Below are 21,768 nucleotides of genomic sequence, written 5' to 3' on the forward strand. Positions count from 1 at the left end.
ATAGCCAGTCTAAACCTTCCCTGGTGCAACTTGAGGCCATTCCCTCTTGTCCTGTTGTTTGTTACTTGGTTAAAGAGGCTCATCCCCAGCTCTCTGCAACCTCTTTTCAGGTAGTTGTAGAGGGCAATGAGGTCTCCCCTCAGCATCCTCTTCTCCAAATAGTCTCTCCTATACAAATAGCATTCATAAGTAAATGCTCAAAATGAGATTTCAAAAGTCAAGGTTTGATCATTTTGGAACTGAAATTCAGAAAAAATAATTTTCAATTTAATCACTCTGTGAGTTATGGCTGCTTCTTGCCAGATGGGGGAAAAAAAAACCCCAAGCTACAGCTGACAGAAGATTTTTTTTCTCTCCCCAATTCACAAGTAACCTTTAATTTTCTTTGGCCATCAAGGTGTATGTACACAAAATGAACCCCACTGTGCCATCAGTGATAAAGAAAACAGTATTTTTAGGAGATAGCACTACTCAATACAATCAATTATGAGACACAGATTGTTGAGTTATGTCAGGAAGATCTCTATATGGTGAATCTTGCTATGATACATGGTCTAATCGCTTACCAAAAGAACTACCACAAAAGAAAAAAAACCCCACCCCTTAAAACATCATCTCCGACTAAAGGCGCAAACTCCATAAAACACAGACAGCTTGTAACATCTGAAGATGACAACTGTTCAGAAGCTAAGGAAGCAACAGCCAGAAATATATCTGTGAGAAATAGATATTGGAGATCTTCATCCAACTATGGTGTTGGTATCGCTAAGCCACATTTCTCTGATGCAACTATTCAACATGCTTACACTTAAAGTATTTGAAAGGAATGGCAGATTCAAAATAATTCTTCAATCAACACGTACTGGGAATTGAAACTTTACATAAAGGTGAACTGTATCATCAGGAGCTCTGGGAGGATCTCACAGAGTAAACAGAAGAAACATCCTATGCAGAAGACATGTCTGGCTAGGGAGAAATTTCTCGCCATTTGAGCATCCCTAGGATAATAATTCATTCAATACTTTGCACCCTTATGAAATCCATAAAACAATCTACTGCAGTACATATAAAGCCGAAATTCACATTTTGCATGTTCTACACACCGTTTTAAAATAGCCTAATTTTCTTTCATTATCTCTCCCAGTAGGAAGGATCACAATTTGCCACACATCAGCATATAACATCACTTTTGTACAGAATTTAAGAAAATGCTTTCTCTCCTTTCAGATGATGAACATTTAATCTGCTTAGGCTATATTAAGCAGGGATGATACAGAATGAAATCAGAAGCAAGAGTCGATAATGGGATAGCAGAGACCACCTGCAGAGGAGACCAATAATCCTGCCACCTTCAGGAATAGTAAAGAGCAGACAATACTTCTAATTAAAACAATTATTTAAAATCCATTCCCTTCGGACTGAATAGAGACTTGTATTGTAAAACAGTTACTAGCTTTGCAATTGTTCAAGGTGACACTCACCTTTATAAATTGGAGGCTTCTCTTTGTCAGTTTTCTCCCTGTTGGCCAGCTCCAGAAAATCTTCTATCAAATCCAGAGATATTAGGGACTGGCTAAACACTAGGCTGAAAACAGACACAGGGAAACAGAAAATTCACCTCTGAGGTTATTTTAATTACTGTAACGCTTTATTTTTCTTCCATCCTCACTGATATTACCTTTGAAACAAACAGACTTTCTAGACACAGAGAAAGACTTTACTGGAGTACATGCATGTATGGGAAAACTCACATTTGCTTCAGAAAACTGAGCTACAGCATTACGAAGACTGAAGAACACTGTTAGACTAACATATGTATAAGGTCATTAAAAATATTTCTAGAACTGACTTACACTTTGTCTCCAAGCTCCTCTGCCATTCGAAGAATTTCAAAGAGAAGCACCATTTTCCCAGAATGTTCCAACACTTCAGCATCTGCATCAGTGACAAAATCTTTGTACCAATCTGGCGCTGGGCTACCAGGATTGGAAGAGGATGTAGCTTTGCCTGTAAAAAACAAAGTAAAAAGAAAGAATTAAAAGATAAAGTCATGGTCTCCATTTAAATGCTTTGAAACATCTGAACTACAGAATTGTTTCCTCATTATTAGGCTTAACTGGTATGAAAAGCGTCTAACAGACAAAGAAAAAAAGAGCGTTTGCACTATTAGCAATTATCAGATTAGCAGTTTTCAATAGCACCAGTCGTTAGTAAGTCACAAATGCCCTTTTAGTGATGCAGGATATGTGGATGAATAGTTCCACCATCTCCACCTTCTCCCCAAGAGTATTTATCAACATCTTTGTTTCCAACAAGTATGCATGTTTGAAAACTCATCTATAAATGTTACAGCCATTGAAAAGAAGCTTTCCATAAATAAAATTATTTTGAATCTCAAACACCTAAAATTGTTGGAAAAAGAAAGGGAGTAGTCTTTTGGGTTATTCAGTTCACCTATCAAGGTGAGTTCTCTGAAGAAAGTTTCCAAATGTTACAATAGTACAGGTGTTTCAGATGAAACCTGTAAACCATCTCCTTTTACTTCTGTTAGGGTGATTTAGAATATTTTTTTCCTAAGCTAATTTAGAAGACAATATTAGCATATAAGAAAAAAAAACACCTCCTCCACTTTTTATATTAATTCACAATAGAGGAAAAAAACACATTCTGCCATTTTTCAAAGTTCTTTAAGGAAGTTTGTCTGTTCATCTGCTAAAACACCATTTCACTAATGAAACCTGTAAAATACATGGGAACAATCCTATTTTTAACATGTTACTATAAGTTAATTTTGTTAATTTGATTTAACCCCTTAAAAAAATAGAAGCACTAGAACAAATTACAAAATGTAGTTTGTCATTGTAAAAATACACCAAAATAACTATGCACCTAGCAAAACAAGTCTGTTGGGATCTGTATCACACACTCAAAAGTGTCAGATGCAGACCGTGCCGACCTTTAACAATACTCCCATTATGTTCATTCTGAATTTAACCAGGAGAAAGCATGTATTCAGCATTATAGTCAGAACCAGAAAGGCAGACAAGAACCATGAATTATCTTGATTTACATTACTTAATTTCTTTTATGATATTTCTATGATCTTCAATTTAACCTTCTTTGCATTAGAGTGATAAAAGTTGATTAATTAGACTTATAACATTAACTTTCTTCACATAAAAACTTTGATCTACTGAAATATTTACTTACATGGTAGGAGAAGGTTCTATCTCATGAACAATTCAAAACATTTACATTTTCAGACTATGCACTGCAAATCAATCATGACACACCAGTAAACTTCAGGTGCAAGACAGAACTGATCTTGACAGAACACACATTTGAGCATCTCCTCATACAAGCTTTTAAAGAAAGTATTTTTCAGTATCAGAACAAAGAATGAACAAGTTAACCAAATAAGAGACCTAGATGTGCTGTGGGGAAATCCTATACACACCACCTCTCTATTTCTATCTTCACCCTTAAACTTTGCAGAAGGGCCTCCAACAGCTGCAATGAGATTGAAAGCCTGCCCGCAAACCTCATCTGGTGCAGCATCAAACGTTTGTTTAGAAATTCTGTACTTACATTAAACTGAACAAGGCTGCATGAGAGGTAAACTTTTATTTGATCCAAATACAGAAGCTCATCCTGCCTATAACGCAAGTAATTTCTTTAATACATTTAATCTGTAAGTGTATTTTACACACACACACTCACACTCTTCCCCTTACACATTTACAGTATGTTTGTCATTGTGCTGGGGACCCAAAAAAAAAACCTCTCACTTTAACTTTCCCCAAAAAATCACTTATTCAGAGAAAGTGATTAGACACACAATAAATTATACAATTAGAAAACTAGCTCTGTGACACTGGTTACAAGACAAAAGCTAGATTATTAAAGGAAAATCCAAACGTGAAATGTACAGATATAAGCAGTTTGAATAACATTCTTTAAAGAGGGTCTGGTATTCCTGCTGCATTATATCTGCTTGCTCAACAGCCATTTCAAATTGCAGGTGCAACAATGAATGACATGCGTATTTCTTCGTATTTCCATCAATCTTTCACTTTAAACAAAAGAGAGATGAAAAGCATCATAGTTCCTCTGTTAACTTTTTATTGTTTCGTACTTATGAATAAAAAAAAAAAAAACCAAAAACCAACAACAACTGTGCAGCTTCCCTGCCACAAGACCCTCAGGTTCTAAACTGACGCCTCTCGTTTTTCCAGGACGAATGTACTACAAGTAGCAGCAGGAGCTGTAAGCATAGAAGCAGTTCATGAAATTAAGGAATTCATCAGTTTGCAACAAAGCAGAACTCCTGACAGCCCTCTCAGATTGCCTTCTGCAAAATGAAGGTGCTTTGTATTTTATTTACTTGTATATTACACTCACCTTCATCTGATTTTGTAACAGATAGAGGGTTGTTTACAAGTTCTTCTGCATTTCCTTCTCCACCTCCACGAGATCTTGAATTCCAGACTTTAATGACTTCAACATCATTATCACTGCCACTTCCGCTTGAGCTACACTCTTTCTTCACTTTTTTCCCCTTGGATTTTTTTTTCCTAGAAAGGTAACATTGTATACTCCATTATTTTTAAAAAATTCTACTGCTAGAGAACATATTCTAACAGGTAATATAAAATAAAAAACATTCACTTGTATTGAAATCACTTAAGTTCTATTAGGGAAATAAATCCAAACAACAAGAAATAAAAGCTCAATTACTTTGCATAATCATCAGAACTTAAGCTCATTGAAGTTTCATCGGAATCTGAAGCTATGAACTCATCCAGACTGTCTTCATCAAAATAGCCCTCAAAAGAGAAAAAACATAAATTTTATTAAGTACGCTCATCCAGAAGCTTTTATTAAACTTCTAGCAATCCGCTTATTTTTCATTTAAACAATGGTAACTTCTACAAAGGGTTGGCCCTACAAAATGTTTGAAGAATGACAACATACCCAGAAACAAAAATATGACAAAACCAGCAGCAAAATTACCCCACAGCAACAAAGATTTCCATTAATTTGACGAAACTTTACCTAGCATTTGGCAAAGCTTATTTGGAAAGTTCTCAATAGAGAGTATTTTGATATATCTAATTTACCTTATTTTCTTTGCTAATATAGTCCAGCTGCAGACACCAAGGGTGAGTCCAGATTCTGCTCAACATCTGGAAATCCTGGAATAGTTTAGCTCCAGCTTTGCCTCTTCCACCTTCATTGCCACTACCTACACCTGACAATAAAGTTCAGGTTTTAGAATGAAACCTTGAAGTAAGTTTGCCACATACTGTTCCCCTTTGAACAATCCGTTAGTGCAGTACTGAGTGTTCTTTCCAGATGCACATCATATTGTAACGTGTCTTGTAAAAGAGGTCAAATTACTGAGTCACAGGCATTTTTTTCCTAAAGTTGTCAAAATTAGATTTTCCCCTTTTTTTTGATAATGAGAAACATGATTAGCATTTTACATAAAAGCACATTTCTCCCCAGTATAGGAATGAATCCAAATCCTCTTAAAAGGACAGTCATGTCTATTTAGGTTTTGTAAAAGCAGCCCAAGGTAGAAAACACAAAATAAAATTTGCATTCAGGTTTCAATCAATTTGGCTTACTATTTTGAGCTACCTTTATTTAATGACTTATAATGCTGCAGTACTCTGTTACAATAAAGAATCTAAAAAAACTCCAGCCTATTTTTTCATTGTCCAAGCACAAATTAGTGCAAAGTAGTACAACATTTAGAGAGTTAAATTTCTTTTTTGTAGTCTCAATTTCTCATTAAGCAGCACATTAACTTTAGGTTCTTGAAACTGATTGGTTTTTATATTTATTATATGCATAATTTAAGGCATGTATTCCTGAAGTAAAATAGTATTTATTGTATCACAAACTATGGCAAATGTCTACGGCAAAACAGGCACAAAGCTTATTCAGCACATTTGCTGAATGCACAGGACAATCCCAGAAAGCATCTGCAGAATATAAATATTTTAATGAAGCAAGTTCTTGCTATGTTTTAATGATACTACAGGTTCAAGTATCTTCCCATTTGTGCTCCCCTATGACTTTGGGAAATGGAATTGTAAGGACAACAGAAATTCTTAGATTTGACTTCCTTAAAGCTGAGCTAACATCACAGAGATACAGAGATACTTGCTGTTAACAAGTTTCAACTTAATTCCTATAGACTTAAATTTTCTATATTACAGAAGTGAATGAAAACATCTATCATCTTCATTAAACAAAGGAAAAACTTGGTAAAATTGCATCTAAAAATGTGTATTTTAGTTTATGCTTGTTATAGTGTGCAGAAAAAGGCAATTTTAAAAATTTGCAGATGAGAAGCAGCAATTCCCCTTCTATATTCATCTTCAGTAGCAAGACTCTCTTTTTATTTAATGAAAATCAGAAAGCAAGTCATCTTCTTTTGAAATATAAAAGTAATGCAAAGAATTAATGTGGGCATCAGCAACCAGCATAGAGATTTGCTCTGGAGACTTAAACCATGGTTAGCTTAAACAGCTTTTCCCCCTCTTCTTTCTCATATTGTCTCTGGCACTAAGCTGACCAAACTGGCAGGACACTAATCCAAGATGAAGACAGAGAAAGCAGATAATGCTTTCCACTAGTTTAAGGGCATTTAAGAAGCCCACAAAGGGCTGGTAAGTCATGAAACAGTACAGCCGCTTTTGAAAATGCAAACTTAGCTAAACTCAGATAACTTTCTTGAGCGCTTAAAGTGTAGGTAGATTCATTACACTACCTGTTAGGCGGTGCATTTTCTTACAGTTACACATGCAACCTGTTCATAAATTAATGGCTCCAACAATGTAGCAAGTTTGAAGCTTACTGTAATAAGGCTTTCCACCAGAGCAAACCTTTCCCTTAACAGACACTGGATTAGGTGCTACTTCCTCTTAGCTGCTGCCTGTTTCACTAAAGAAGGAAGTATTGAAAGCCATTGTATGTAAAGACTTCTGTAAAGAGTAGAACAGTTGTAAACATACAGCACTAGCTCTTATGCTAATCAATGATCTGTAAAAGATTTACATGGCCATCTAAAAGCATGGCAGACCAAGCCAGGGTTGGGAGAGTCTGTAATTACAAAACCAGCCCCGTTTTGTATTGGAAACAGGCCAAAGAAAATCTACCAAGCTACCATAACTGTTGTGATTAAAAAGTCTCTATGAAGAGTTACAAAGATTTAACCTAAATCATTTAGATGCATGCCTGTAAATAGCTGATGGCTACCATTTTTACACTACTAGCCTTTAGAAGGGATTTAGCATGATGCAGAAATAAACAGAATACAAATAACCTGCTTTTCAGAACATTTATACAAAGAAGAGCCAACAAAGAACAGACTGCACTACACAATTAATTAGGAATCAGCACTACACAAAGATTTGGGCTTGTTTATGTACTGTTTTGAAGTACTACTAATGTAAGAAGGGGGGGTGTGTGTGTGTTTGTTTTGGTTATTTCATATTTTTTCAAAATAAAAAAGTTTTTACTCCATTAGAGTAAAAGGGCAAAGGAGGCAGTTGGCATTTGAGCATCCAATTATTACTGGAGGTATCAGCATAAGTGAAATTACTTTCACTGGTCCTTCAAAACTCTTTCCTTCTATAATTTAACCAGAGGCAACAGACAACAGAACTGTGGAAATAAAGTCTAGCTGGCAGTTTATCTAGATCACAAACCACACTGTCCAGAATCTAAAGTCATTAAGATGACACAGTGAATTTCATACTGCTACAAATCATAGCTTAATTTGAGATACAATTAATCTTTCTTGTAATTAAGCTTGGGAGAGTAACCAGAATAGAAAAAAAGTGTGGGGAAAAAAAAAAATCCATCAGCAACAGACAATCACAACAGACTCCCTGCAAAAAGTAAATACACACTTCAAGCTTTAGACAAAATCCTATCAGCAGTGTCTTAAACATTCCTGACTATGGAATTCAACCCCAATCATTAAGTCAATTAATATAAACAGTATATAAAAAACCCCAGATTTTCTCCAGAACCCAAAAACTGCTGCTAAGGAATCTGGTTGCGTGAAGCACAGCAGTACAGAAAACCTTACCAAGAGCTCCTGGAGACTACCACTCTAATAGACTGTGTGGTACATATGTGTGTATCATTTACAACTGCTGATATTCCAGTACCTTGATATACTAAAATTACAAGCTGCAGTGGTTTCTCTCTAATATTAGTGAACAGTACACCAGCTCAAAGTAACATATTTTGCAGCTGGGTTTTTTTTTTTTCCTTATACAGCTTTACAATTAAGCAAATTTCCGTTTTATTGGGAAGATGCAAATCCCCAAGACAGACCAGTCAAGACCCCACTGAAAGCCGATGAAAAGCAGTCATTGTGAAAATCTGACCCGTGGGTTTTTAGAACAAAAGAAGAGATAGCTCCACAGAAGAGCCAGTATTTGACAACAAACAGCTTCAGCTAGCATAATGGCAAAAGGAAACTCCAAGGCTTGGCAGCAGGCTTACACCAGCACCTCTCAATTTTGCATTCTCTCCCTCCAGTCTTATAGTTAATACCTTGTTTCTTGGAAAACTGTAAGACATTAAATCAATTACATTTTATGTTTAGAAAAGGAAGAAAGGAGAGATGAACCGAAACCTGAAGGTGGACTACTGTTAAGAGATGCAAATACTATTTTCCTTAAAAAATATTTTTATGTGCAACCAAATATTTTGCTATAATGCAAGTTTCAGAGCTAAGGTAAATCTTACAGGAAGCAGAAAAACACATCTGTAGAGCCAATAATACATATAAAAAACCCCCAACCTACCAATTATGGCAAAAAGTCCCTTATTAAATGACCATCGATCTTGTTACCTGAGAGAATTATATGCACATACCTGTCAAATGATCCAAGTAGTATTGGTAGAGTTTGCACTGAATAGGTGTCATTCGAACTTCTAGAACATACTCGTATTTTGGTGGGAGGAACTTTGTTAACGCTGTGTAATCTTTCCTCTGTAATTTTACAAACAGTACTTTAGTCACATAAACATGAAACGATTACTGAGAGCTTAAGAACTTCTGGCATCTTGAATGACAAAGCACCATGCATAAATTACAATGATTCAGACGGTTTCCAACCACAAGGGGAAAAAATAGCCCACTAAATACAATCCAACTACAGGCACTGTCTGCAGAAGCCCATCTTACCTAGTAAATGTGGTTGTCTCGTCAAAAGTATATGACCTGTTAACCCCATGTCCCAGTTCCAAGTCCTAGCAAAGCTGAGTGCAACTTCAGTAGCTGCTCTGGTAACTACTTTTGTGGGATTTTTGAAAATACTAAAACCTTCTTTTGAAAGCGTGGGTAAGTCAAGCAGCTAGTATCAATGTTTGTGTCACAGATGAACTCAATCACACTCAGGTTAACTGTGTTCTGTTTTAGAGCTTCTGAATACTTGCTTGGGGCAACGCAAAATTTATTTCTGTTTTCATTTTTTTGACTCTTATGCTAGTCTACTTCTCTGTCTACTCCTTCATGCAAACGGTGAACAGTGCATTGATCCTGACTGAAAGACCTTTGCACTTTTAGAAGTTAAGAGACCTTCATCAGAGCTAACCTGCCTGCGCTGTGCTGCACAAACTCCTTGGCTGCAGGATAAGCTCAGCCAGCTCGCTGCCACAAGCTCCCACTTGGTACCGGCAATTATGCCATCTGCATGGCCTTGCTGTGATCTGGAAGCGCAGCAAGGAGCTTTAGGAACAGAGTCATTTTCTTCCAAGGAAATTATATAGTAGCTCAAATGACCAAAAGGGAGAGCTGCTCTCTACGGATAGGATCTGTTCTGCGCAGCGCGCTGTGAGAAAATCCATCTGGGCTCTGTCCAATGCTACACAAACACGGGGTGCCCAGCATCTGAAGGCACGTAAAATGTACTTGCTACTTATGTTCCTCTTCTTGTTCTTTCTGTTTCTGTTCCTGCACCGCTGTATAGAATTATGTATGCTATCCTTTCACTACTGTTCATATTTCCAAGATCATAATTTTATGATAGGAGGTCCTTTATCACCCTTACACACTGGCATAAACCTTTTTATTTCTTTCAAGGAGAAAGATTATCTGCTTGTGGGACTATCCCACTATGACCATTTTACCCAGCTCATGCCCACCTCGACTATTTAATCAACTACCAACAACTGCACAGCCAGGAAGAGGCACTCAGTGCCTACAGAGTGTCTCACCTCAATCAGGCTGCGGTGCCTGGGTTCATAAAGCAGAAGAGCAGTAATTACATGCCGATAGCACACAAAGTGCAATACCATAGAAGGTTAACTGAAGAGCAAGGAATCCAGCCCTCATTCTGGAAATCTAGGCAGTTTTGGTTTGTTTTTTCATCTAAGGTCTTTAAGGTAACAAGTTCGTCACCCTTCTGGACCTGACTAATCTTCATTCTCTCTTCTCCATTGTTCTGATTCTCACCAATCAGAAAAAATAGGAATTCACAACCAAGTGACAAACCATGGATCATCAACTTTCTGTGCATTTTTTAAATCAGTTGAGTTTTTAACTGTGTATTCTTTAAATGTGTATATGGGAATTAAAAGAGTATTTCAAAGCAACTGATGTCCTACTCTACCATATAATTTTCTAGTTTCCTTGCAGGAAAACAGCTGTATTCTCTAATATACATATATATCCTGCTTAGGATACACTGACATTTGGATAAAATCTATTAAATTCATTTATTGTGACTAGAAAAACTTTTTTAAAAATAGTTTTTCTAGTCACAATAAATAATGCAGAGATCTAGTAATCAGTGAAAATATTTAAGCTGAAAGTAATAGTTGGATTCAATGGAGCTCTCAAATAGCAAGTTTACAGGCCTTTGAGTGCTTTTATCAGAACAAGGTGAAATACCTCCTCCCCCTCCCTGCAGCTAATTCAAGTAATTAATTATAGTAAAACTGTTCTTACCTGAACACATCCAGCTAACATCTCATAGAGAATATGTGCACGCTTCTTCATTACTCTGACATCTACCAGAGTAGAGTCTGCACACTGACCGTTCTGAATTGGATTTATAAACCGATTTCGGAATTCCTTAATTGAACCAAGCAAATTCTCCTTAATAAAGTTAACCATGCAATGATCTAGGACAAAAAGATCAGACTCGAGTTGTTCCAAATGGAAAGTACAGTACTGGGATTAATTCTAACAGAAAATAAATGTGTCATATCTAAAACTAAGAACTTTCTGTTGAGCAAAAAAACAGGACAAACAACCCCATTTTCCAGAAAGGGCATCTTCAATTGACACATACTTTAGGCACAGAGCGAACTTCTAAATTTAATGTCAGATTTAAAACTCCCTCATCATGTCTGTTACATGAAGTTTGAAAGCTGCTGTACACCAAAGCAATCATGCAACAACACCATATCTGCACAGATTTTTACATAGATTCAAAGGCATATTAATCAATAGGAAAAAACATTACAGCATACTGACAAAGGGGAGCAAATGTTACAAGCTAGTTTAGAATGAAACTCCCAAGACAGTAACACAAATCACTGTTTAGTAAATTCACTAAGAACACTACTCTACAATGGTTTAAAACAATTTAAATTGATGCTGCTGCAAGACCTGGTCCACCCATTTCCCCTGTGAACATTCTCTCCCCTCCCCTTTTGACATGCTGAGACTCATCTGATCCTTGGGTTAGACAGATCAAAGAACTAAACTGTCAGAAAGCTATTCCCTTCTGCACTGTTAATTTTCTGATACTCCTCATACAGGCTTCCTGAGGTATCAGACGTATGTAAGGCCACGCCAAGGGAAAGGATGGACAAGAGGCCAGATTCCCAACAGTTTCATTTTAATTTCGCTTAAACCATCATGAAGCCACATCTTGAAGCAATGATTTAAAATGTAAAATACAAAACCAGATTGTTAGGGGTTTTTTAGATAGAGAAATCTAGCAAACAGCTTCACTGTATCAAATTCTTTTCTTCTAATCAAACTAAATCTATGTATTGCTGAAATGCAAAAGTATATTCAAGGAAATAAACACTTCTTAAACCAGAGTACTCACATTCTATAAGATTATTTTGCAGTGGTGTTCCGGTAAGAATTATTCTTCTCCTAGATCGAATAGAATTCATTGCCTTAGAAACAGCAGATGCTTCATTTTTTAGTATGTGCCCTTCATCACAAACAACAAAGTCGGGTCCTAGAAAGAAATAACATTAGATCTCTTCCATATTTTATAACCATAAAGAAGCTGGCAGCCTAAAGAATTCAAAATTTGTTCTACTAATGTTATTGAGGTTTCTATTAATGTGTGTGTGTGAGGTTTTGGGCTTTTTTTTTTTTTTAGCACTGTTAAGGCTCTCAGCCTTTGCACAAGCATTCACAATAGCCATTCTGGTAAGCTACGGGCTGTTGCATGTGAAGTCTTCATGGGAAGGATCAAATACAGCTTTGCAATATATTCCTATAAAAATTATCTATCCACACAACTAGTGTGTACATGTCTCCATTTCCATCCACCCTGTCAGAACTTCATAAAACTGTTCCTTTAATCCGGCTTAGGCTGCCATCTACTGGTGCTCAGTCATTTCTAAAGAAAAATCAGGTAATCAGTAATTTTTCATCAAGGCAACAGGTCAGTATCAATAGGGATAAGCAGTGCAAAAGTCTTATCTAAGATAAGGCACAATCAAATTGCCACCTTGTAGCTGCAAGTCACCACAGAAATGTCCTCAGCTTTCTTCCAGAAGATAAACCCAAGGGTTCTAGACAGCTATTTCAGGTGAGTTGCACAAGAAATGTCAAAACCACACCATAATACATTTCTACACTATGGAAAGCAACTCTAATAGAATTAAGCATTACAACTTGGGGTTTAAGATAAATAATAACAAACTTGGCAGAACAGAGATTTACACACCCTAATGGTTTTCAGATTTGGGGCAATTTATGGAAGCTCTTTCCTTGAAAGGAGAAGTAAAATATATTCTAGGATCTAACTAGTAATTTAAAATGAATGTTTTACCAGATCTAAACCTGACCTCAATTCCAGTACTGTCAATGAAGTCAGCTGAAGTCAAGTTTATGCACCTTTGAAAAATGCTATACAAAGCCATCAGCTGGGTTCACCTATGCAGCTCTAAAAAGGCTGATATTTGAGGTGGCAAAGGAGTATTTACCAGCATGGACAATCAAATCTTTTATAACTTAATAAGAACAGTTTTCCTCAGGCTGACTTTAAACCACCTTGTAAAGAAGAAAATCTTTAAGACAGTGATCAACAACAACAGAGAATCAATTACACTTTTGACTGCTTGCACAATTTAGTGCCAGTCATCTTAATCATGCCACTAAGTGTCAAAAAGTGACCTGAAGCTGCTAACAGAAAAGGAATCAAGAAGATCTTTTTTTTCCAAGCAGAAAAAAAATGTCTTCTTAACCAAGTCTAGAAGACAATTACGAAAACCCACATATGAATTCCAAACACACTTAGACTTCTCCAAGCCTACTTATTTCTGAATTTTTACACCTGCCACAGAAACATTTCCCCGTATTATTTCATGACTTTTGTACCTTCCTCAGTTTTGACAGCATGCAAAACAGAGTTACCACACACAAATCCTTCCTTTAATTTTAGGCAAACATCTCTTAACAGTGGCAAATCCTTTCTCTAGCCCTCATTCTAGTATTTCCTGAAGAGTAAGGATCCTGCAAGCAAGCTCTTCATGCAGTGTACAGTACTACCAAGATGGTTTGGAGCTGTTTTCTAGAACTGAAGCATTTGCAAGGATTTGCAACATCTCCCCACCAGATGTGACAGCTTGCGCGTTAATATATCATTCTCAGAAACAGATTCAGTCTAGTACATTATGTTTACAATCAGAATCAAAGTACATCAGAGAAGGATAATGAAGTCTTAATGATAGATAGCAATCAAAATTGTGCAAATACCCCACAGATCTGATTCAGTAAAGACTGTGATTCATTAACATGAAGTGGTTAGTTAAAAAACAAAACAAAACCAAAAAACCCACCTCAAAAAACTGTTGTTTAGAGTAAGTGAATGATAGTAAAAACATGAAAAAACTATCTTAGTAAAATTATTTGTGGTTTGGCAGGCATGTAGCATTGATATCTTGAACTAACATCTTGGCTACAATTCAGTGGCAATGATTTTCATAAATTTGTGGGTTTTTTCCTTGTTCTTAGAAAACATTAATGCAATTCATTATGAACAGAACATTTCTCAAAATATTATAAAGGAATGTAAAACTTAAAGGGAGCTCAAGGGATCATTTAGTCCATTTTCTTCATCTGAGATAAGAGTTATGAGAAAGGGACATACCCTCCCTGACAGAAGTAGGAAATTCCACGACCTCTTCTGTTTTGCTAAAACGCTGTACATAACACCCAATTGAAATGATCTCTGCTGCAAATGAGAATAAATTCTGCCCTTTCTTTTCTTCAACTGATGTAAAAAAACAATTGGTAACAGTCCTTTCAGTAACTAGCTCTTACATGGTTGAAAATTTTACAGTTTGGTTGTCTTTTTTCTAGGCTAAAAAGCCTTGCTCCTTCAATCTTTCCTCAAAGATCATCATCTTCACCTTCTTATCCTTCTTGCTGTACTTGCACATGTTAATATATTGATACACATAAAACACATTCAGTGATAGATACAGATATACACACAGTTCTCCTTTTCCTCTGAAGTCTACAAGAACTTCAGTCTGCTTTATACAACTGCCAATTAAAGAGCAGTTTCCAAGTTAAACAGTAATGGAATTTTTATTAGTAGCAACAAGTAAAAAATACAAAGTTACTGAAATGCTGCAAGCAAAGCACAACAGCTATCAATAAACCAAACAGCATTTCATCAGTTGCACAAAGCATTATGGGAAACCATTTGTTGCTCTGCATGCATATATAATCCTGCTATTATTTCACATAGCAGAGCTAGTTAATTAATGAAATCACTTCTCCACCCATAAACTTTGGCTAAACCTTCCCTCTCTGGTCCCCTCTTCTGTAGTATACAGTGCAACACAAGCTTCTACTACAGAATATGTCTACCCTAGCAGTATTCATTTTAACCAGACATATATCATTAAATTATCGCTCAAATACCAAATTTGCAACTTTTTAAATTAAAAGTGTTCCCAGAGGCAAAGATTTTCCTATTTACAGTCACAGCAGTAAGCCAGCACATAGCTTCATAAAAATCTTTTACTGGCAGCCTGCTATATTGCCAATGCTGTGATTCACAAAGATAGCAAGAAACAAATAAATGCTCGTTGCAACATACTTCTCATCAATTTAGCCAATGCAAATGTCTCCAAAAACTAATGGATAACAACAGATGAGCACTTCTGTCTTTTTGTAATTAGTTAAAATAGAGAAAGATTTGAAGCAACATAAAAATAATCATGGAGTTATTTCAAGGTTAGTTTTCGTAACAGTCTGACTCCATCCTACCAACCAACTAGCCCAAGAAGAGAATAAAACAGGGGGTTCCATGTTCATATGAAATTATTCAAAACCTACAAGGCTCAATGTGCTGCAGCTTTGGAACTTGATTACATCTACAGAAGTCAATAATCCAATCACAAACACCGCTCTATCATGTTGTCCTAAGCTGTCTAAAGACATTTGGAAGTAGAACAGAACCACACCTATAAGCAGAATGTAAAAAACAAGAGATTCACAAGAGATGAGACAGGGGCAGTTACACAAGTCACTGTCTCCTCCATAAAACTGCATGTCCAACATGCCAACTCACTCCACAGTCCAGTATTTCTGAAGCTACATAAATACAAATCCACGAAGGAAGGGACAATATAACTATAAAGACACATGGTGACAACCCTTATGTTTAGCCTCCCTTACATCTTCCACAATGAAAAAAACCCACAAAAACCAATCACTGTAAGAGTGTCTAACACTTCATTTCATCACTGCACCAGAACATGAGCCACTGAACACAAAGCTACTGTCCTGTCAGGCTACTGTCCCCTCACCACTACTTCAAGACAGCAGTTCACAACTTTTCTTCTCTAGCTTTCCTGACAACAGCCTCAACAAATGCAGTATCCTGAGCAAGTCAGACACAGAGTAAGACTGACAGCACAGGGTTTCCCCCCGCCATCTTTTTTTGTTTTGTTTTTACTAACTACAGTATTATAGGAGGAGTCAGAAAACCCACTGACAAGAGTGTATTTTCTTCATTGCTTAAATAATGTGTATGGATTAACATGGTCACAAATATAGTTCATCATCTACTGTACTGAAGCTCCCCTGACTGCACATTATGTGATTTATTGAGTCAAACTGGCAGAAAATTAATTAATGTGTTAGCTGCTCAAACAGGCTTTCTGCAGAGCTGGAGATGTCAATTCCAGTTGGCCAACACCAATAATCACAAAGTTATTTTTGCCATTAGAAGAATCCTTTTGTCTGTTAGAACAAAATTCACAGCCCTACTGTTATTTGAAACTTCACAAAATCAAGCTCACCAAGTCAAGTTATAAACCAGACTAACGCTGTATTTCATCAATGAGAAAGAAAAAAAAATAGAAAAAAGAAAAAGAAAAGAAAAAACAGACAAGAAAAAAGAAAATCAACCACACACTGCCAAGAAACCTAAAGTCCAGCCAGATAATTAAAAACCAAGAAAAACTACCTCCAGAATCAAAGAAACCATTTACCCTACTTACCATATCAGCATTCTCAATTTAAAGATAAATATCAAAGTTACGGCAAAGGTGCCTTTTATAAACAGTTTTTAAGATATACTGCAGCTGCATAACCATAAGTTGTTTTCAGGTATCAGTTTCCAGTTCAGAATTTGTAGCAAATATTGCAATTTTGGTGAAACTTGCTAATCCTAAAATTTTTAGTTCTTTTTGGTAACCACCTGATAGATTGGTTATACCAACTTGGGAGTGTTTTCAAGTGCTTACATAAGCTTGCTTGGTTCAGTTGAGCTTAAACCAGACATCTGTTTCTTAGACTGATAAAAAGAATTAAGGGCTCTATCTGCAATCAGTTCATTAGCACTTAATACTTGTTTGTTCACACTTTTAAGGTACGTTCTCAACTATTTTTCATATGTAGTTGCTCCCTTAGCAGTAGATTTCTATCAAGGATGAAGCAGCTTGTGGTTGTAACAAATTAGCAGATTAAACTAACTTTAGGTTCCCAACAGAGTCACTTCAAATTACCTTGCAAAGAAAGCAATGCTAGCAAAGAAGTTACCTATTAGGAAAAGTTTCCAGTACATATTCCTGTGGTCATTTCTGTATTTGATCTAATTAGAAAAGACTGCTACAGAAGACTATTTTCAAAAGCAGATAGTAGTTTCTAACAACCATTTCTCTAACTCAGCAAAAAACAACAAAGAAAATCTGATAAATCTTAGTAACATTATTATTTAAAATTATTTGCCCAACAGATTTCCATTTGCAAGATTACTTAGCTCATATATGTAAACCACAAAGTACAATATATATAATGCATGCTTGTATTCATTTTCACTTACCTGGATCAACTAAAGCTTTATTAAATATTTCTTTAAGTTTTCTACTCTTCACATTCCTGCCTTGTGCAAGATTACGATACATCTCATAGCCTATTATCATCACACCTCCTTCATCTTGCCAACGCTGGAGCATATAGCTTCTCTCTTGAGGGCGTTTCACAGTTGCTAGTTCACAGACCTTTCAAAGGGGGAAAAATATGATTGAATTTCTCTTAAAATACCAAAGTACTGCTGTAACTTTTAAATACCTAAGGCTTATTAATGCAAGTAGATTTTTCACATACTTAAAGTGCACTCAGCCTATATTTTGAGTGGTGGAGCTTCCCAATTATGTAAACCGTTCAGTTATTTCATTTTTAAGAACTCTCTTTAAGCCTTATACCTCTAGTTTTTCATCATCTTCTAAACCTTCTTGCCATTTTTCAAACTCATTCAACCAGTTCAAGGCAGTGTTCAGTGGACACACTACCAGAGCTGTCCGAAAATCCAGCTTGTCACACAGCAAGACTGTGTGAAGAAAACTTACTACCTGCAAGAGGAAAAAACAGACAAAATACCAAATAAAACACTAGGTATTAAGCAGTAGGAAAGAAACATACAAAATATACATATAGAACTTACCAACAGTCTTGTTTAAAACTTCTTTTTCTGTTTGTTAAACAACTCACTGCTTAAAATTTAATACACATGTATTTTGAAGTCATACACTTATTACTGTTATACAGCTACATACATCCTTCATATACCAAGACACACGTAGTTTTGAATTGCGCCAGATAGCTGAATGATTTCATAACTAAGGAACCCTCCCTTTACATTTCACCAATCATTTTCATAAACTAAACATTTCTATTAGGTCATTTGTAAGCTTTCTCCCAATACTTGCCCCAAACACTAAATAAGTTCACCTCTCTGGACTTCATAAATGTATCAAGTTTCTTGAAAGTGAACTTCGGTTTTATATCAATGTTTTCCAGATTTTTTTCAACATATTGGCAAATGCTCTCAAAAGAGCTCTGAAGCAGGTTATTGAAATGCTTTCCAAGTATCCACCCTGTAGCCAGACTGGCTATATATTGCAGATGATAACACCTCCTTGAGGCCTGGGAAAAAACTTAAAATCTTTTGATGTCACTCAGTGTTTCTGCCGGGCTGCCTGTTTTTCAGCAGTAGCAAAGATAGGATTAGAAGTAACCTGTAAATACCTGGGAGCAGAAGAGTCAGTGATCCCATGGCAGCTTCAGCTCTCACACCAGATTTTTAATGGTGAAGGCTGCACTCTAATCCATGTAACTGTACAACATCTGGAAAGTTCTTTCCAGATCAAACCTTGGTGGCTGGCAACTCTGATTTAATACACTGTTCAAAGTAATTTCAAACCGCATGACTATACTTGGAACACTGGGAAACAAACTGCTTTTAGATGGTGCAATATGAAAGGAATTACTAGTGGTTTTGTGATCAAGACAAAAGCCTCTCATGTTCAGATGCAAAACCTACCCATAAAGGCTAAACTCAAAAGTCATAGGACTCCTGGACAGCCAACAAGTCCCTAATTGCCTTACTTCCCTGATCCTTTACTGACATTCTTTGCAGTTTGCAGAGTCTTCTAAAACTTATCACCAATTTAGCTCTTTTAAGAGCTAAACAACAAATGGCATTACAGAGTACAGTAGAAGGACCGGCAAATAACCACTTAAGGAAAAAACCAACTACCTAAACTACAAATACTGGCCATAAAAATACGTGATACATATTTGCGGCTTTCATTGATTATCAAGAAGTTACAGCCAAAATAAATGTCATGAACACACCTGCTGTGAAATATTTCATCAATCAATCTAGTGTGTAAGGTGTAAGTGTACCAAGTCACCCAGACTACATTGCTACACTGAAGCACAACAGTTCTGCAAAAGATTGCAAATCTCATTGAAATTAACTCCTAAAGAGCCATAACACCTAAGCTAGAATCAAGCATGTAAAAATATATTCTTCAAAGGTGATTTTCGAAGTATGTATGTTTCGAAGATGTTACGCTAGCTTATGCACTCCGTGACTATATCCTGCAATTTGCAGGTCAAGAAGGAAGATTCTCAGGATCACAATGTTCTAAATAAAATTTGTCTGAATTCGGTCAGAGGAAAGCAGGATTAGGTATTTCTCATTTAACTTCACTTTTTGAAGAATTCTGGGTAGCAATGGTTTAGAGGGAAGACACAATAATAAGGAAGCCATCTGATGACCCAGTAAGGCATAACTAATTCTAGCAAAGAATAAGACACCTCCTGCTAGATTCTGTCTGAAGAGTTTCTCTTGAAGCACATTTCAAGTCTCTAAAAATAATAGTGAAAGACTTCAAGCCACGCCAAGTCTGCTATCTAGCAGCAACCAGGTGTGCTGGCCATGCCAAACACCAACTAGCAAGGCAGATGTGAGCCCTACAGAGAGTAAAATATACTGAGACGCCTCATTCCAAACATACAGGTGTCAAAGACTAACTGCTTGTCAACAGGACCTTACAGCATTTTGTTTGCTAAAAGTTGTAAAACTGGCTGTTGTCGCTTGCAGACTATGAATCTAGCTACAGCACAACAACGTTGAGACATCTTTCATACAGCTTGGAATTCAGCATGTTGATATACTGACCTCTCTACGAATGAACACATCTTGAGCCTTCAGGTCAGGTGATAGGGCTTCCCAATCCAATGGGAAAGCTTCTATCACAACTGACCAAGATGGAAGAGGATGCTGAAATGGCATTTCCTCACAGACGCTTTGAGGATCCCATCCTCACTGTAGGAAGAAAATAACCTCTTTGAGAACCATCATCACCACGCTAAAGATACTGCACTCCAGGGAATGAGTAAAGTGCATCCATATTCGGAGCACGTGAAGAAGAATTCAGAATGAAGTGTTGCACGAGTACTGGCTGCTAACATGATCTAGACTTGCCGGTCACAAACTCACCAGAGCACTAGGTGGATCTCTTGTCAAGTGACTGTATAGTTAAGAACCACTCCTGGCACAGGAAGGCCCTGACTGATGATGAATTGAAATCAGTTGTAATCAATTCCAAAGTCTGCAGAAGCTGCAAGTTAGATTTCTAATGATTCAGCTTGAGCCAGAGATCAAAAAGGTTCACAGTAATCCATTTCACTAGCCAATTGTCCTGATAAAGATACAGGAATATCTGCTTCCTCCAGAAATGAGGAAACAAAGCATCAACGAAGGCCAATGATAGGAAGACCAAAGCGGCCCTGCTTTTCCAAGGGCCCTTTCCAAGCACAGATAAGGTTGTTACCCAACTTTCTTCTTCAGAGCTCTCAAAAATTTTCCTTTCTCTTTCCCAGAACCAGAGGGAAAGGTTTTCTGCCAACTGACTTCTGCTAAAGGATTCTTGGGAACTGACCAGGCAGCAAAGCAGCAAGACAGGCAACTCAACCCCAGGTCTTTGCTCATACTATTTGTGGTGACGCCACATCTGTCTAAATGCAAAACCAAAATTTATGAAGGCAGAAAACTGGAAACAAATAAACACAGAAAGGAATGCAACACTCCTGACTTCCCTGAAAAGGTACTTGCATGAATATTGAGATGCAAGGAATTCAAGAAAACCTGTTTTGAACTTTTACCTCTTTTGAAGGTCAAGGGCATAAGCCTTTCCTGAGGCCCAAGAGCTATAAGGATTGTTTTACAGCAACTGCTTGGCTGATCAGTTTCAGAAGAAACATTTCAGGATGGGGATTGAGTTTCAGATTTTAAAGACTAATAGAAATGGGAAGTTGTTCACTATGCAAATTTTAACATGGAAAAAGAGCCACTTGTATCAGATCAAGAAATATGGAAATCTTTTTTTAAGGAATGCTACAATGTTCTGCTTTAAAGATTTTTACAAAGCAGTCTTCAGCAGTGTAAAGGAGAACAAACATGCACTGAAGCAACAATGAAGGCTTGAACCTGAAGATCTCAGGAAGCAAAGAATTGTAAAGCCAAAGGAAAGAAAGAAATGAAAAAGGGGTTGAAAGTATGCCCTACAGTTAACTGCCAAGGCAATGAAAGTTTCTGGTCTTAACTGTCTGTGATGAACAACACAAAAATATGAATGTATATATGGACAATTACTGAAATAGAAAACAAATGCCCCCTGACCCTCAACCCAAAAGAGTCTAAATTGTAGCAAAACATTGTTTATACTAAA

The 21,768-nt window shown here is 36.7% G+C and overlaps 1 protein-coding gene across 8 annotated transcripts in view; it reads right to left on the minus strand.

The window, feature by feature from the left end:
- Positions 1 to 21,768, minus strand: part of ATRX (ATRX chromatin remodeler) — a 94,830-nt gene that overhangs the window by 19,117 nt on the left and 53,945 nt on the right. For all 8 annotated transcript variants that reach the window (XM_074882519.1, XM_074882516.1, XM_074882518.1 and 5 more), the window contains 10 exons: positions 17,953 to 18,099; positions 17,571 to 17,748; positions 12,096 to 12,233; positions 10,982 to 11,157; positions 8,905 to 9,022; positions 5,121 to 5,251; positions 4,738 to 4,826; positions 4,402 to 4,574; positions 1,854 to 2,007; positions 1,482 to 1,585 (listed from right to left, as the gene is read on the minus strand). In XM_074882519.1, the coding sequence (XP_074738620.1) occupies positions 1,482 to 1,585; positions 1,854 to 2,007; positions 4,402 to 4,574; positions 4,738 to 4,826; positions 5,121 to 5,251; positions 8,905 to 9,022; positions 10,982 to 11,157; positions 12,096 to 12,233; positions 17,571 to 17,748; positions 17,953 to 18,099 (1,408 nt within the window). The remainder of the gene's footprint in view (positions 1 to 1,481; positions 1,586 to 1,853; positions 2,008 to 4,401; positions 4,575 to 4,737; positions 4,827 to 5,120; positions 5,252 to 8,904; positions 9,023 to 10,981; positions 11,158 to 12,095; positions 12,234 to 17,570; positions 17,749 to 17,952; positions 18,100 to 21,768) is intronic.

Source organism: Strix uralensis, chromosome 13 (genome assembly GCF_047716275.1).
Source record: "Strix uralensis isolate ZFMK-TIS-50842 chromosome 13, bStrUra1, whole genome shotgun sequence".
NCBI lineage: Eukaryota > Metazoa > Chordata > Aves > Strigiformes > Strigidae > Strix > Strix uralensis.